The sequence below is a fragment of the Lolium rigidum genome, chromosome 7, assembly GCF_022539505.1.
Source record: "Lolium rigidum isolate FL_2022 chromosome 7, APGP_CSIRO_Lrig_0.1, whole genome shotgun sequence".
Classification (NCBI taxonomy): domain Eukaryota; kingdom Viridiplantae; phylum Streptophyta; class Magnoliopsida; order Poales; family Poaceae; genus Lolium; species Lolium rigidum.
Genome location: NC_061514.1, coordinates 308,699,193 through 308,714,574, shown reverse-complemented (window position 1 = coordinate 308,714,574; position 15,382 = coordinate 308,699,193). Strand labels below are relative to the sequence as shown.

Sequence of the window (15,382 nt, the reverse complement as noted above, 5' to 3'; positions counted from 1 at the left end):
CAACATAACATAGTATTCTCTATCCATCGGATCCCAACAAACACAACATATAACATTACAGATAGATGATCTTGATCATGTTAGGCAGCTCACAAGACCCGACAATGAAGCATAATGAGGAGAAGACAACCATCTAGCTACTGCTATGGACCCATAGTCCAGGGGTGAACTACTCACTCATCACTCCGGAGGCGACCATGGCGGTGTAGAGTCCTCCGGGAGATGAATCCCCTCTCCGGCGAGGTGCCGGAGGCGATCTCCTGAATCCCCCGAGATGGGATTGGCGGCGGCGTCTCTGGAAGGTTTTCCGTATCGTGGCTCTCGGTACTGGGGGTTTCGCGACGAAGACTATATGTAGGTGGAAGGGCAGGTCAGGGAGCCACACGGGGGCCCCACACGCTAGGGCCACGCGGGCCCCCCTGGGCCGCGCCACCCTAATGTGGCGGCGCCCCGTGGCCCCACTTCGTCTTCCCTTCGGTCTTCTGGAAGCTTCGTGGCAAAATAGGCCCCTGGGCGTTGATTTCGTCCAATTCCGAGAATATTTCCTTACTAGGATTTCTGAAACCAAAAACAGCAGAAAACAAGAATCGGCTCTTCGGCATCTCGTTAATAGGTTAGTGCCGGAAAATGCATAAATATGACATAAAGTATGCATAAAACATGTAGATATCATCAATAATGTGGCATGGAACATAAGAAATTATCGATACGTCGGAGACGTATCAGCATCCCCAAGCTTAGTTTCTGCTCGTCCCGAGCAAGTAAACGATAACAAAGATAATTTCTGGAGTGACATGCCATCATAACCTTGATCATACTATTGTAAGCATATGTAATGAATGCAGCGATCAAAACAATGGTAAATGACATGAGTAAACAAATGAATCATAAAGCAAAGACTTTTCATGAATAGTACTTCAAGACAAGCATTAATAAGTCTTGCATAAGAGTTAACTCATAAAGCAATAATTCAAAGTAAAGGTATTGAAGCAACATAAAGGAAGATTAAGTTTCAGCGGTTGCTTTCAACTTGTAACATGTATATCTCATGGATATTGTCAACATAGAGTAATATAACAAGTGCAATATGCAAGTATGTAGGAATCAATGCACAGTTCACACAAGTGTTTGCTTCTTGAGATTGAGAGAGATAGGTGAACTGACTCAACAATAAAAGTAAAAGAATGGCCTTTCGCAGAGGGAAGCATTGATTGCTATATTTGTGCTAGAGCTTTGATTTTGAAAACAAGAAACAATTTTGTCAACGGTAGTAATAAAGCATATGTGTTATGTAAATTATATCTTACAAGTTGCAAGCCTCATGCATAGTATACTAATAGTGCCCGCACCTTGTCCTAATTAGCTCGGATTACCTGGATTATCATTGCAATGCACATGTTTTAACCAAGTGTCACAAAGGGGTACCTCTATGCCGCCTCGTACAAAGGTCTAAGGAGAAAGCTCGCATTGGATTTCTCGCTATTGATTATTCTCAACTTAGACATCCATACCGGGACAACATAGACAACAGATAATGGACTCCTCTTTTATGCATAAGCATGTAGCAACAATTAATTTTCTCATATAAGATTGAGGATATTTGTCCAAAACTGAAACTTCCACCATGGATCATGGCTTTAGTTAGCGGCCCAATGTTCTTCTCTAACATTATGCATGCTCTAACCATTTTAGTGGTAAATCTCCCTTACTTCAGATAAGACGGACATGCATAGCAACTCACATGATATTCAACAAAGAGTAGTTGATGGCGTCCCCAGGAACATGGTTATCGAACAACAAGCAACTTATAATAAATAAAATGCATAAGTACATATTCAATACCACAATAGTTTTTAGGCTATTTGTCCCATGAGCTATATACTGTAAAGATAAAGAATGAAAATTTTAAAGGTAGCACTCAAGCAATTTACTTTGGAATGGCGGAGAAATACCATGTAGTAGGTAGGTATGGTGGACACAAATGGCATAGTGGTTGGCTCAAGGATTTTGGATGCATGAGAAGTATTCCCTCTCGATACAAGGTTTAGGCTAGCAAGGTTTATTTGAAACAAACACAAGGATGAACCGGTGCAGCAAAACTCACATAAAAGACATATTGTAAACATTATAGGACTCTACACCGTCTTCCTTGTTGTTCAAACTCAATACTAGAAATTATCTAGACCTTAGAGAGACCAATTATGCAAACCAAATTTTAGCAAGCTCTATGTATTTCTTCATTAATAGGTGCAAAGTATATGATGCAAGAGCTTAAACATGAGCACAACAATTGCCAAGTATCACATTATCCAAGACATTTTAGCAATTACTACATGTATCATTTTCCAATTCCAACCATATAACAATTTAACGAAGAAGAAACTTTCGCCTTGAATATTATGAATAAAGCCTAAGGACATATTTGTCCATATGCAACAGCGGAGCGTGTCTCTCTCCCACACAATGAATGCTAGGATCCATTTTATTCAAACAAAACAAAAACAAAAACAAACCGACGCTCCAAGCAAAGTACATAAGATGTGATGGAATAAAAATATAGTTTCACTAGAGGAACCCGATAATGTTGTCGATGAAGAAGGGGATGCCTTGGGCATCCCCAAGATTAGACGCTTGAGTCTTCTTGATATATGCAGGGGTGAACCACCGGGTATCCCCAAGCTTAGAGCTTTCACTCTCCTTGATCATGTTGTATCATCTCCCTCTCTTGATCCTTGAAAACTTCCTCCACACCAAACTCAAAACAACTCATTAGAGGGTTAGTGCACAATTAAAATTTACATGTTCAGAGGTGACACAATCATTTTTAACACTTCTGGACATTGCACAAAGCTACTGAAAGTCAATGGAATCGAAAAATCCATCACGCATAGCAAAACAGGCAATGCGAAATAAAAGGCAGAATCTGTCAAAACAGAACAGTTCGTAAAGACGAATTTCTAAGAGGCACCAGACTTACTCAAATGAAAATGCTCAAATTTAATGAAAGTTGCGTACATATCTGAGGATCACTCACGTAAATTGGCATAATTTTCTGAGTTACCTACAGAGAATTTTGCCCAGATTCGTGACAGCAAAGAAATCTGTTTCTGCGCAGTAATCCAAATCTAGTATGAACCTTACTATCAACGACTTTACTTGGCACAACAATGCACAAACTAAGATAAGAAGAGGTTGATACAGTAGTAACAACTTCCAAGACTCAAATATAAAATAAAGGTACTGTAGTAAAAACATGGGTTGTCTCCCATAAGCGCTTTTCTTTAATGCCTTTCAGCTAGGCGCAGAAAGTGTGTATCAAGTATTATCAAAAGATGGTGCATCTACAGCGGGGTGTGAAGTTTTCTCAACTATGCATTGTATCTTATCTATGTAAGTTTCAGAGGCTCCCTTTTTATTACCCTTAGGCTTGCTACTCTCATCAAACAAATCTTCAGGAACAATCCAATCAAAATTCTTTTCTAGTGCCTCGCACATTCCCAAGAGCTTGCAAGGTATTGATGTTTTAATATCCCCCTCATAATTAACTTTATTAGTGTACTTTTGTCTATCTTTTTCCATCTTTTCAAGGGTGCTAGCAAAGTTTGTATAAGATCCAAGCATATTATATTTAGTAAAGACCTTTCTAGCTTCTCTTGCTACATCACCAAATTCTTTGAGAAGGGTTTCTAGGACAAAATCTTTCTTCTCTCCTTCTTCCATATCACTTAGTGTAAGGAACATATGCTGCATTACGGGGTTGAGGTTAACAAATCTAGCTTCTAACATGTGTACTAAAGAAGCAGCAGCAATTTCATAAGTAGGAGCAAGTTCTACTAGGTGTCTATCTTCAAAATCTTCAACCGTACTAATATGAGTGAAAAAATCTTCTATATTATTTTTCCCGAGGATAGACCCTCGGCCTACCAGTACATCCTTAAGAATAAACTTAGGAGGGAACATGATGAAGCAAGTAAAGTAAATGCAAGTAACTAATTTTTTGTGTTTTTAATATAGCAAACAAGATAACAAATAAAGTAAAACTAGCAACTAATTTTTTTGTGTTTTGATATAATGGAACAAACAAAGTAGTAAATAAAATAAAGCAAGACAAAAACAAAGTAAAGAGATTGGGATGTGGAGACTCCCCTTGCAGCGTGTCTTGATCTCCCCGGCAACGGCGCCAGAAATTTAGCTTGACACGCGTACAACACGCGACCGTTGGGAACCCCAAGTGGAAGGTGTGATGCGTACAGCAGTAAGTTTCCCTCAGTTAGAAACCAAGGTTTATCGAACCAGTAGGAGTCAAGAAGCACGTTGAAGGTTGATGGCGGCGAGATGTAGTGCGGCGCAACACCAGGGTTTCCGGCGCCAACGTGGAACCTGCACAACACAACCAAAGTACTTTGCCCCAACGAAACAGATGAGGCTCGTCAATCTCACCGGCTTGCTGTAACAAAGGATTAGATGTATAGTGTGGATGATGATTGTTTGCAGAAAACAGTAGAACAAGTATTGCAGTAGATTGTATTCAATGTAAAAGAATGGACCGGGGTCCACAGTTCACTAGTGGTGTCTCTCCCATAAGATAAATAGCATGTTGGGTGAACAAATTACAGTTGGGCAATTGACAAATAGAGAGGGCATGACAATGCACATACATGATATGATGAGTATTGTGAGATTTAATTGGGCATTACGACAAAGTACATAGACCGCTATCCGAGCATGCATCTATGCCTAAAAAGTCCACCTTCGAGGTTATCATCCGAACCCCTTCTAGTATTAAGTAGCAAACAACGGACAATTGCATTAAGTATGGTGCGTAATGTAATCAATAACTACATCCTCGGACATAGCATCGATGTTTTATCCCTAGTGGCAACAACACATCCACAACCTTAGGGGTTTCGTCACTCCCCGCATTCAATAGAGGCATGAACCCACTATCGAGCATAAATACTCCCTCTTGGAGTTACAAGCATCAACTTGGCCAAAGCATCTACTAGTAACGGAGAGCATGCAAGATCATAAACAACACATAGATAATAGATTAATAATCAACATAACATAGTATTCTCTATCCATCGGATCCCAACAAACACAACATATAGCATTACAGATAGATGATCTTGATCATGTTAGGCAGCTCACAAGACCCGACAATGAAGCATAATGAGGAGAAGACAACCATCTAGCTACCGCTATGGACCCATAGTCCAGGGGTGAACTACTCACTCATCACTCCGGAGGCGACCATGGCGGTGTAGAGTCCTCCGGGAGATGAATCCCCTCTCCGGCAGGGTGCCGGAGGCGATCTCCTGAATCCCCCGAGATGGGATTGGCGGCGGCGGCGTCTCTGGAAGGTTTTCCGTATCGTGGCTCTCGGTACTGGGGGTTTCGCGACGAAGACTATATGTAGGCGGAAGGGCAGGTCAGGGAGCCACACGGGGGCCCCACACGCTAGGGCCGCGCGGGCCCCCCCTGGGCCGCGCCGCCCTAGTGTGGCGGCGCCCCGTGGCCCCACTTCGTCTTCCCTTCGGTCTTCTGGAAGCTTCGTGGCAAAATAGGCCCCTGGGCGTTGATTTCGTCCAATTCCGAGAATATTTCCTTACTAGGATTTATGAAACTAAAAACAGCAGAAAACAGCAACTGGCTCTTCGGCATCTCGTTAATAGGTTAGTGCCGGAAAATGCATAAATATGACACAAAGTATGCATAAAACATGTAGATATCATCAATAATGTGGCATGGAACATAAGAAATTATCGATACGTCGGAGACGTATCAATGGGCTCAGCATCAGACCTATGCTAAATCCATCTCCCCGATCTTGGCATGGAGTCCTCTAACCGCGCCTCGCGCCTCGTCTACCAGCGATCAGTCCTTCGCTCTGACCAGAACCCTCCAACTCTACATATGAAGTGATATGTGGAAGAAGACATCAGCTGGATTTTTCAAGATCTTTCCTTCAATAATTAGTTTGTTATGTATGAGCCAAAGCGCCCAGCACTCGCAAACGTAAACCTGACTAAAATGCGGAAGGAGCCTGAAAGCCCGTGGGTAATGGCTAGGAACTCCTCAGGGTTCCAATCGCACGAAGAATGTCCCGTATCCCGGCCCACACTAACCTTACCAACAAGCAAGCAAAGAAAATGTGGTTGCAATCTTCCGGCTCTCCACACAAGGAGCATAAGCCGTTCGAAGGCCCCTGCCTTTTCGCAAAGTTGTCACTTGAGGGAAGACACCCCCTGATGAGTTGCCAGAGGAATATCTTACTCTTGGGCGGAGCCCTAGTGCGCCACACAACCTTAAAGTGAGTGACCGTCGCCCCGTGCGATAGTCGGAGGTAGATGTATTTTGCACTAAATGCTCCAGAGGAATCCATCTTCCTGGACACCTCGTCCTCCAAAGGAGAGCAGGGGTCAGATTGTAATTTCCTACACAAGTTGTCCCATTTGAACTTTTTCGCTAGCCCCAACTGCCGACAGGACCCCACCCTCCAACCAGACGGAAAGTGAACCCCACTCACGGTGACGTGCGGGTACGTGCAACATCCATACAATAGCGGGAATCGATCTAGTATCGGTACACTCCATGTCTACCAATCCGACCAAAAGAAGGTTCGCCGCCCATTTCGAACCTTGTGCTTGGCCCCCACTTGGAAGTACCATTTGATCTTCTATAGCGAGTTCCAGAATTGGGATCCCTTGGCCGGGACCTCGCGCGAGAAGAGATCCGTATCCCCTAGATATTTCGCGCGAATGAGGTCAGCCCACAGACCCTCCCCGTTCTAATATAGCTTCTAGATCCATTTAAACATGAGAGCAATATTCATGACCTGGTATTAAGAATCCCCAGACCCCAAACGCATTTGGCTTACACACTGTCGGCCAATCCACCAAGTGGTACTTCTTTTTCTGCCCCACTCCCTCCCGAAGAAGTGAGAGCCTGCCGAATCCATCTTAACATGAGAGACCTTGTGGAGCAGATAGATACCCATGACGAAGAGCGGAATGCTCAATAAACATGAGTTAGTTAGCTCTAGTCTTCCTCTCGAGACAAGAAACAGCCCCTGCCATGGATCAACCCTATGAGCCACCTTGTCCGGGCAGGAAGTCCTAATCTTTTTTTCTTCCCGATTCAGGAAGTCCTAATCCGACATCTGAAGTTGTCGATCGCTGACCGGCAGCCCCATGTATTTAATGGGAAACTTACCCGCAAAAATGAGTGGACGATGCTTCTCTCAGTCCTCTACAACATACGGTTAAATAAAGCTTGTCCGATAAGATCAACTCTCACAAACAATTATATTTCGAGGCTTGCTCCCGTACAACCCCCCCCCCCCCCAAACTCAGTTCACGGTTTTATAATTTATTTGTTTATTTATTATGAGCCCTCGTAGGCCCAGATCTAAGCCCGGTACACCCACGTATGGATACACCATGTACCGCATAGGGAGCTAACATAGACCGCGGCTGTCAACACCGGGGGCGTGCGGTTCGTGGTGCGGACGGTGCACCTGGGCCATCCGGCATCCCGGAGTTGCTCCGGCAGGTGAAGAAGTACGGCTCCCCCACAGGGTGCCTCGCGCTCCCAGCGACGTCTTACGTCGCGACTCCTTGTCCTCCATCAAGTGCCTCTCCTGCCGTCATTGCCACCGCAACGAGCGGCCGCTGCTACAAGGGGTGGACGCGGAGAAGCTCGTTTTCTGATCGTCTGAGGTGACATCGTGCTTACCGGCTTTGCCGCGGTGCCGGCCAATGATGGAAGAAATTCTACACCCATCTCGACACCCAACTGTGGGCACAACCGCACAAGGCACAGCCTACACGGCGCGTGGTCTCCTACACTGCGTAATGACAACACCCACGATAGCTAGGTATAGTGGATAGTATTTCCATGTACCAATTGGTTAAAGATGACAAGGATTTTTGAGATTGTTTTCCCTGTAACTCTGGTACTTGGTTGTGCAAAATTAGAGATTGAATGGTTGATGCATTGCTTCTGTTTTACATAGTACAGTTTGTCATGTTTGCTGTCTATTAGCATGTGAAAAACTTCATCTACATGTGTTGCCAGACAGTCCGGCAATTTGGGCCGGACAGACTGCACATCTTCGTTTCCATCGCGTTGGATAGGCCGGCCAAAATGCCGCCAGACTGTCCGGCGCCGCCGCCGTTGTGTTCTTCCTTCGGTGCCGCCGCTTCTGTGTTCTGCCTTTACGCTGCCGAGACCCCTTAGTGGCCAGCAAGCACCGCTTTGGCATGCCTCTCGCCTGCTGGCCACGAACGTCACCGCCGTGCAAAGTCGTCGGCCGATGAGTTGACAATGGCTTACATACATATACTACTCATACGTATACATATGCGTATGTTACATATTTGTACAAATAAGTTGGGCCATACGGGTTTTATGTAGGGCTACGTATACCCATTTAGTTTTTAAAAGGCCACCATACCCTTAACTATGAAGGGGTATCGAGCGATCTCAGCCGTCTTTGTGTTTGATTTTATTTGAGTTTAGGAGGAGGGGTTGTACCGGAGCAAACGCCTTATATTTCCGAGTCATGTTTGCGAGCAGCTAACATCCCTGCGCCCCTCCCTCCACCCGACCCACTCCTCCACGCTAGCTCCGCCCATGCAAGCCCCAACCAGCAATTGTCCGGCCTAGATATGGGACCCAACACCGCACCTACGACCAACACGGGCAACGCTAGAAGCTCCACCATCCCATAGAAACAACACACGATGGCCTCCAACGCGACCAAGATCACGGTTCCACCGTTGTCATCCGCCGACTGGCTTCATCGACGGCATCAGCAACGATAGTGGGAAGGTTGTGTTGCCGGCCAGACAGAGCTAGGCGGCTGTTAACAGGGAATTTCGTGGCACTTCCCATTAGGGCATCTCCAGCGGCGCGATACATTTTAATGTCCGCGAGCATCCATTTGCGTCGCGCTGCGAACGCAAAAATGACCGTTTTTATCCGCGCGTCCGTTTGCGTCTGAGGTCTGCTCCAACGGGGCGACGCATTTTTTTCTTCCTTTTTTTCCATCTTCTCTATTTAAACATAGTTTCAAATATAACATTTTGAAACATGATTTTACACAAACTAACACATAGTTTGGAACATGGTTTACACAAACTAACACATAGTTTGAACCATGGTGGACATAAATATAAAATTTAAAAGAAAAAGAAGACAGTTGTGTTTATTTCCGTATGTTCGTTGTCAAGAAAGAACATTCGAGGGCACACTCAATCACCCAGACTGAAAAATCCAGCGGGAGGAGATGGTGCCCTTGTTGGTTCTACCGATGAGGCGAACATCCAGAAACCTCGACTACTGGCTTCGTCTGGCCCGTAGCCAAATTCGCTACAAAGAAAGAACACTCAACGTTCTAACTATCGGTGTCGGAGCTGGAGTCGTCAGTGTGGTAGTGCCTGCGGCAGGCTGTGTCATCGAGCACCTTGACGATCATCTCGCCGTCCCCCTCGTAGAGGAAGGTGAGCTGGCAGCCGGGCTCGAGCTCGAGGTCACGGGCGAACTTGTCCCACCCCGTGTGCAGGTACATCTTGCCATGCCCGTCGAACAGGACCTCCACGGACCAGCGACAGAAGTTGCAGCTGGCCTCCCGTAGCTGCAACTGCGCCGGCTCGACGCCGTCGACGAACTCGGCGAACTTGTCTTGTAGCCGCTTGATGGCAAGTGGGTCGTCGTCGATGCGGAGGAGGAACTCGAAGCAGCGCTCCTCCTGCGAGGACGAGGAGGGCGCAGGCGACGGCGAGCGTGGGCCCAGGGCCGCGTCCTCGACCGCCTCACCGGCCACCAGGACCGGCTATGGACTTCCTCGTGGGCTTGGCTGCGTCGCAGGAACACCTAGGCGGCGCTACGGTCGAGCTTTGTGGCGGCTAGGGTTTCTTTGGAGGAGTGGATGAGGAAGAAGAACGCGCGCCCCTTTATATAGGCCGGCGGCATGCGGTGGCCGCGGGACGCGTGGCGTCGCCATTAACGTGGTTGGCGGAGGTGGGCGGCCGCTCGACAGCCAAGGCATTGTCGCCATTAACGTGGCGCAGAGTGCCGAAGCGACGTAGCGACACAGCGGCGCAGTCAGTGGCGCGTTTGAGAAGACGCATCGACGCAGGGTCGCTGCCAGGCGGGCCCGACGAAACGTCCGCCAGACGCGAGCGGACGTTTCCGGACGTCCGCCAGACGCGAGCGGACGTTTCCGGACGTCCGCAGAGACGCATCCGAGGCGCATATTTGGACTAGGTTTACGTCTCCGCGGACGGCCCGATCACTTTGCGTCGCCCCGCTGGAAATGGTGTCAAACGCATTTCCGATCCCTACGGACGTAACCGGACGCGCGCCGCTGGAGATGCCCTTAGCATTTTTCCGAAATGTTTTTGGACAGCTTGCAAATAATTATTGTGCCCATACTCTTTAAAATAATACTCTTGACAATTAAAAAGTCGCGCTACCCATGCATGTAGAACTTCCAGGCATATCACAACCTGACATAGACGTGACACTGTCACTAAAATACACTGACAACATCCCAAACAGTGTAACATTTACTGCAATGTGCACTTCACAGCGACCAAATCATCCAATCCAAGAGCGTCAGGCAGCCAACTAGCGGCGGCAAGGCAGCAAGTCCCGAGCGACGACCATGGAGTTCCTGCAGGACAGCATCCCCATGGTGTCCGTGGCGGCGGCGGCCGCCGCGCTGTACGCGCGCGCGTCTTCGTCCGTCCTGCGCCCGGGCTTCCCGCGTCTCGTCGCGCTGCTCCCGCTCTTCCCATTCCTCGTCGCCGCCCCCTTGGCCTTCACTTCCTCCACCATCATCCGGGCCACCATCGCCTTCTTCCTCGCCTGGCTCTGCGCCTTCAAGCTCGCCCTACTCGCCGCCGGCCGTGGGCCGCTCGACCCCGCCCTCCCCGTGCTCACGTTTCTCTTCACCGCCTTGCTCCCCGTCAAGCTCCGACAGCGGCGCGGCGGTGCTGGAGCGGGAGCAGCGGCGTCGACCAAAGCCAGCAAACCGGATCTGTCACTGGTTTCTTGCGCGGTCAAGGCCGCGGTCATAGCCGTCATCCTCCGCCTCTACCAGTTCAACAACCAGCTGCATCTCTACGTGCGTCTCGCCGTGTACGGTGTCCACATATACTGCTTCCTGGACCTCTTCTTCCCCTGCATCGCGCTCGCCGTCGGCGCGCTCGGCATGGAGACGGAGCCGCAGTTCGACCGGCCGTACCTGGCGTCGTCGCTGCGCGACTTCTGGGGACGGATAGTTACAACCAAGAGTTTTGCTGGTCCATGGAATACTAGATAGGTATACAAACTTCAATTAGATGAAGTGAGTATCGCGGAGTTGGAATCTTCACCAGATGAAATAATCAAAGAGTTTTTGATTTCATCAGAGACGATGAAGAGACTTGCATTTGCAAGAAATTAAGTGGGAGCGCTGAGACATATTTATAATACTTATGTAGATGACATATAGTTGGTTATAAATGATGTTATTATATACTTGATTAAAAGGTTTCATTGAGAAATTAACTTCAATGAAAGGATATGGACTGAAACAAATTTTGTATCAAGATCTATTAAGATAGATTGAAACACATAATATGTTTAAGTCAAAGTACATAGAATGGATATTGAAATAGTTCAATATAGAAATATTAAGAAAATGTTCTTGTCATGTAAAGTTTTAACAAGACTTGAGTGTATCTGACACTCAATGAGTAAAAACACATGAGTGATTATAGATCACAAATAATATGTACACAATCAGATGTCATATGCTCTAAAAGTGTTATGAGCATGTACCAGAATGATTCATGTGATGATCATTGAAAAACAGTTAGAATATTCTTGAGTACTTAAGAAGAACCAAGGATATATATATAATTTTATATGGAGAAATGACAAACAAATTGTTGTAAGGTGTTGCACCGATGTTTGTTTTGTCACATATGAAAGTAAAATTTCAATCTCAAATTAGGCTAAGTGTTGTTTAAAAGGTACCACAATGAGCTAGAAGTTGTTTATTCTAGATTTAGAAGAGTTCTAAATATTGTGACGGATTCTACAAAAGAAGGCAGAGTATGTCATTGTTTTGACAATGACAAAGGATGTTAAGTCAAGAGGTTCTTTGAGAACTTGGTGTAGTTCCGACAGAGTCAGAACTTTCAAGCTATATTGTGTGTGACAATATTAGTGACATATTTCAGACCACGGAATTAAGGTTCCACAAGAAGACCAAACATATTCAATGCCGACTCATTTGGAAATGAGTGATGCGTTGAGACGCAAATGAATTACAAAATACATACGTTTCTGAGCGTGTCAGATCCGTTGACTAAAACCTCTCCCGTGAGCAAAACATGATAAAGCACCGGAAGGCCAAGGTGTTATATCTTTACAAATGTAAACTAGATTATTGACTCTAGTGCAAGTGGGAGACTATTGGAGATATGCCCAAGAGGCAATAATAAAATGGTTATTATAATATATCTTTGTGTTTATGATAATGTTTACATACCATGCTATAATTGTATTAACCGAAACATTGATACATGTGTGTTATGTGAACAACAAAGAGTCCCTAGTATGCCTCTTAACTAGTTTGTTGATTAATGGATGATTAGTTTCATAATCATGAACAATGGATGTTATTAATAACAAGGTTATGTCATTATATGAATGATGTAATGGACACACCCAATTAAGCGTAGCATAAGATCACGTCATTAAGTTATTTGCTATAAGCTTTCGATACATAGTTACCTAGTCCTTATGACCATGAGATCATGTAAATCACTTATACCGGAAAGGTACTTTGATTACATCAAACGCCACTGCGTAAATGAGTGGTTATAAAGGTGGGATTAAGTATCCGGAAAGTATGAGTTGAGGCATATGGATCAACAGTGGGATTTGTCCATGCCGATGACGGATAGATATACTCTGGGCCCTCTCGGTGGAATGTCGTCTAATTTCTTGCAAGCATATGAATGAGTTCATAAGAGACCACATACCACGGTACGAGTAAAGAGTACTTGTCAGGAGACAAGGTTGAACAAGGTATAGAGTGATACCGATGATCAAACCTCGGACAAGTAAAATATCGCGTGACAAAGGGAATTGGTATCGTATGTGTATGGTTCATTCGATCACTAAAGTCATCGTTGAATATGTGGGAGCCATTATGGATCTCCGGATCCCGCTATTGGTTATTGGTCGGAGTGAGTACTCAACCATGTCCGCATAGTTCGCGAACCGTAGGGTGACACACTTAAAGTTGGATGTTGAAATGGTAGAACTTGAATATGGAATGGAGTTCGAATATTTGTTCGGAGTCCCGGATGAGATCCCGGACATCACGAGGAATCCCGGAATGGTCCGGAGAATAAGATTCATATATAGGAAGTCATTTTATAAGATTTAAAATGATCCGGAAGGTTTTATGGAAGGTTCTAGAAGGTTCTAGAAAAGTCCGGAAGAAACCACTAAGGAAGGCGGAGTCCCGGTGGGACTCCACCTCCCATGGCCGGCCAACCCTAAGGGGGAGGAGTCCGAAGTGGACTCCCCAAGGGGGGCCGGCCACCCCCTCCCAAGGAAGGTGGGAATCTCACCTCTAGTGGGAGTCCTAGTTTGGGTAGGTTTCATGTGTTATGGAAGGTTTTGGTTTGGGGTCTTATTCGAAGACTTGTAGACCAACTCTTGGGTGTTCCACCTATATAATGAGGGCCAAGGGGAGGGGGCCGGCCACCCCAACAACACCAAGGTGGCCGCACCACCTAGATGGCCGGCGCCCCCCTCTCCCAAACCCTAGCGGCCTCTCTCCTCCACCACATCCCGCACGCTTAGCGAAGCTCCGCCGGATTTCTCCACCACCACCGACACCACGCCGTCGTGCTATCGGATTCAAGAGGAGCTACTACTTCCGCTGCCCGCTGAAACGGGAGGTGGACGTCATCTTCATCAACAACCGAACGTGTGACCGAGTACGGAGGTGCTGCCCGTTCGTGGCGCCGTGATCAAGATCTTCTACGCGCTTTTGCAAGCGGCAAGTGAACGTCTACCGCAAGCAACAAGAGCCTCATCTTGTAGGTTTTGGAATCTCTTCAAGGGTGAGACTCGATAATCCCCTCGTTGCTACCGTCTTCTAGATTGCATCTTGGCTTGGATTGCGTGTTCGCGGTAGGAATTTTTTTGTTTTCTATGCAACATTATCCTACAGAAACAGCCCCCACCATAGTTCAACCCTTTGAGCCACCTTATCCGGGCAGGAAGTCCTAATCTTTTTTTTCCCGATTCTGGAAGTCCTAATCCGACATCCGAAGTTGTCGATCGCTGACTGGGAGGGCGGGAGCCCCATGTATTTGATGGGAAACTTACCCGCAAAAACGAGTGGACGATGCTTCTCTCAGTCCTCTACAACATACGGTTAAATAACGTGGCGCAGAGTGCCGAAGCGACGCAGCGACACAACGGCGCAGTCACTGGCGCGTTTGAGAAGACGCATCGACGCAGGGTCGCTGCCAAGCGGGCCCGACGAAACGTCCGCCAGACGCGAGCGGACGTTTCCGGACGTCCGCTGAGACGCATCCGAGGCGCATATTTGGGGCAGGTTTGCGTCTCCGCGAACGGCCCGATCACTTTGCGTTGCCCCGCTGAAAGTGGCGCCAGACGCATTTCCGATCACGACGGACGAAAACGGTCGCTGAGCGTCCGTTTGCGTCGTGCCGCTGGAGATGCCCATAGCATTTTTCCGAAATCTTTTTGGACAGCTTGCACATAATTATTGTGCCCATACTCTTTAAAATAATACTCTTGACAATTAAAAAGTCGCGCTACCCACAAGGATTTTGTGCACATGAGAGTCAGTGCTCCCATCACTTTTGGATTTTTGAAAATTTCAGATTCTCATATTTCTCTGCTTTCAAGAATTATAACATTAAATATGTAGATAGATGTGTATACGAGGATTGGAATCAAAAAAGTCTCGTCAAAAAATACGTTATATTTTTGGAGATGCAAAAAAGACAAATTTTTAACAGTACACCGATAAAGTATACGTACTATTGTACTACTATTTATAGTCAGAAATTTGTGTTTTTTGTATTTTCCAAAATACAAAGTATTTTTTAATGGGATTTTTTTGACTACACTCATCGTGTCTTAATCTATCTATATATTTAATGTCATAATTTTTGAAAGCATAAAAGAGCGAGGTTTTAAAAGTTTTCAAAAATCTAAAAGTCTAAGGAGCATTTGTGCTCATGTGCACATGGTACTTTCCGCGCTACCCATGCATGTAGAACTTCCAGGCATATCACAACCTGACATAGACGTGACACTGTCACTAAAATAC

General features: G+C 46.2%; 1 protein-coding gene across 1 annotated transcript; it reads left to right on the top strand.

Moving 5' to 3' along the window:
• Nucleotides 1-10,672: 10,672 nt before the first annotated feature.
• On the top strand, nucleotides 10,673-14,307 carry LOC124673144 (acyl-CoA--sterol O-acyltransferase 1-like). The gene is made up of 2 exons (XM_047209274.1): nucleotides 10,673-11,312; nucleotides 14,249-14,307. The coding sequence occupies exons 1-2, from the start codon at nucleotides 10,673-10,675 to the stop codon at nucleotides 14,305-14,307; spliced, it is 699 nt and encodes a 232-aa protein (XP_047065230.1).
• The last annotated feature ends 1,075 nt before the right edge of the window (nucleotides 14,308-15,382 follow it).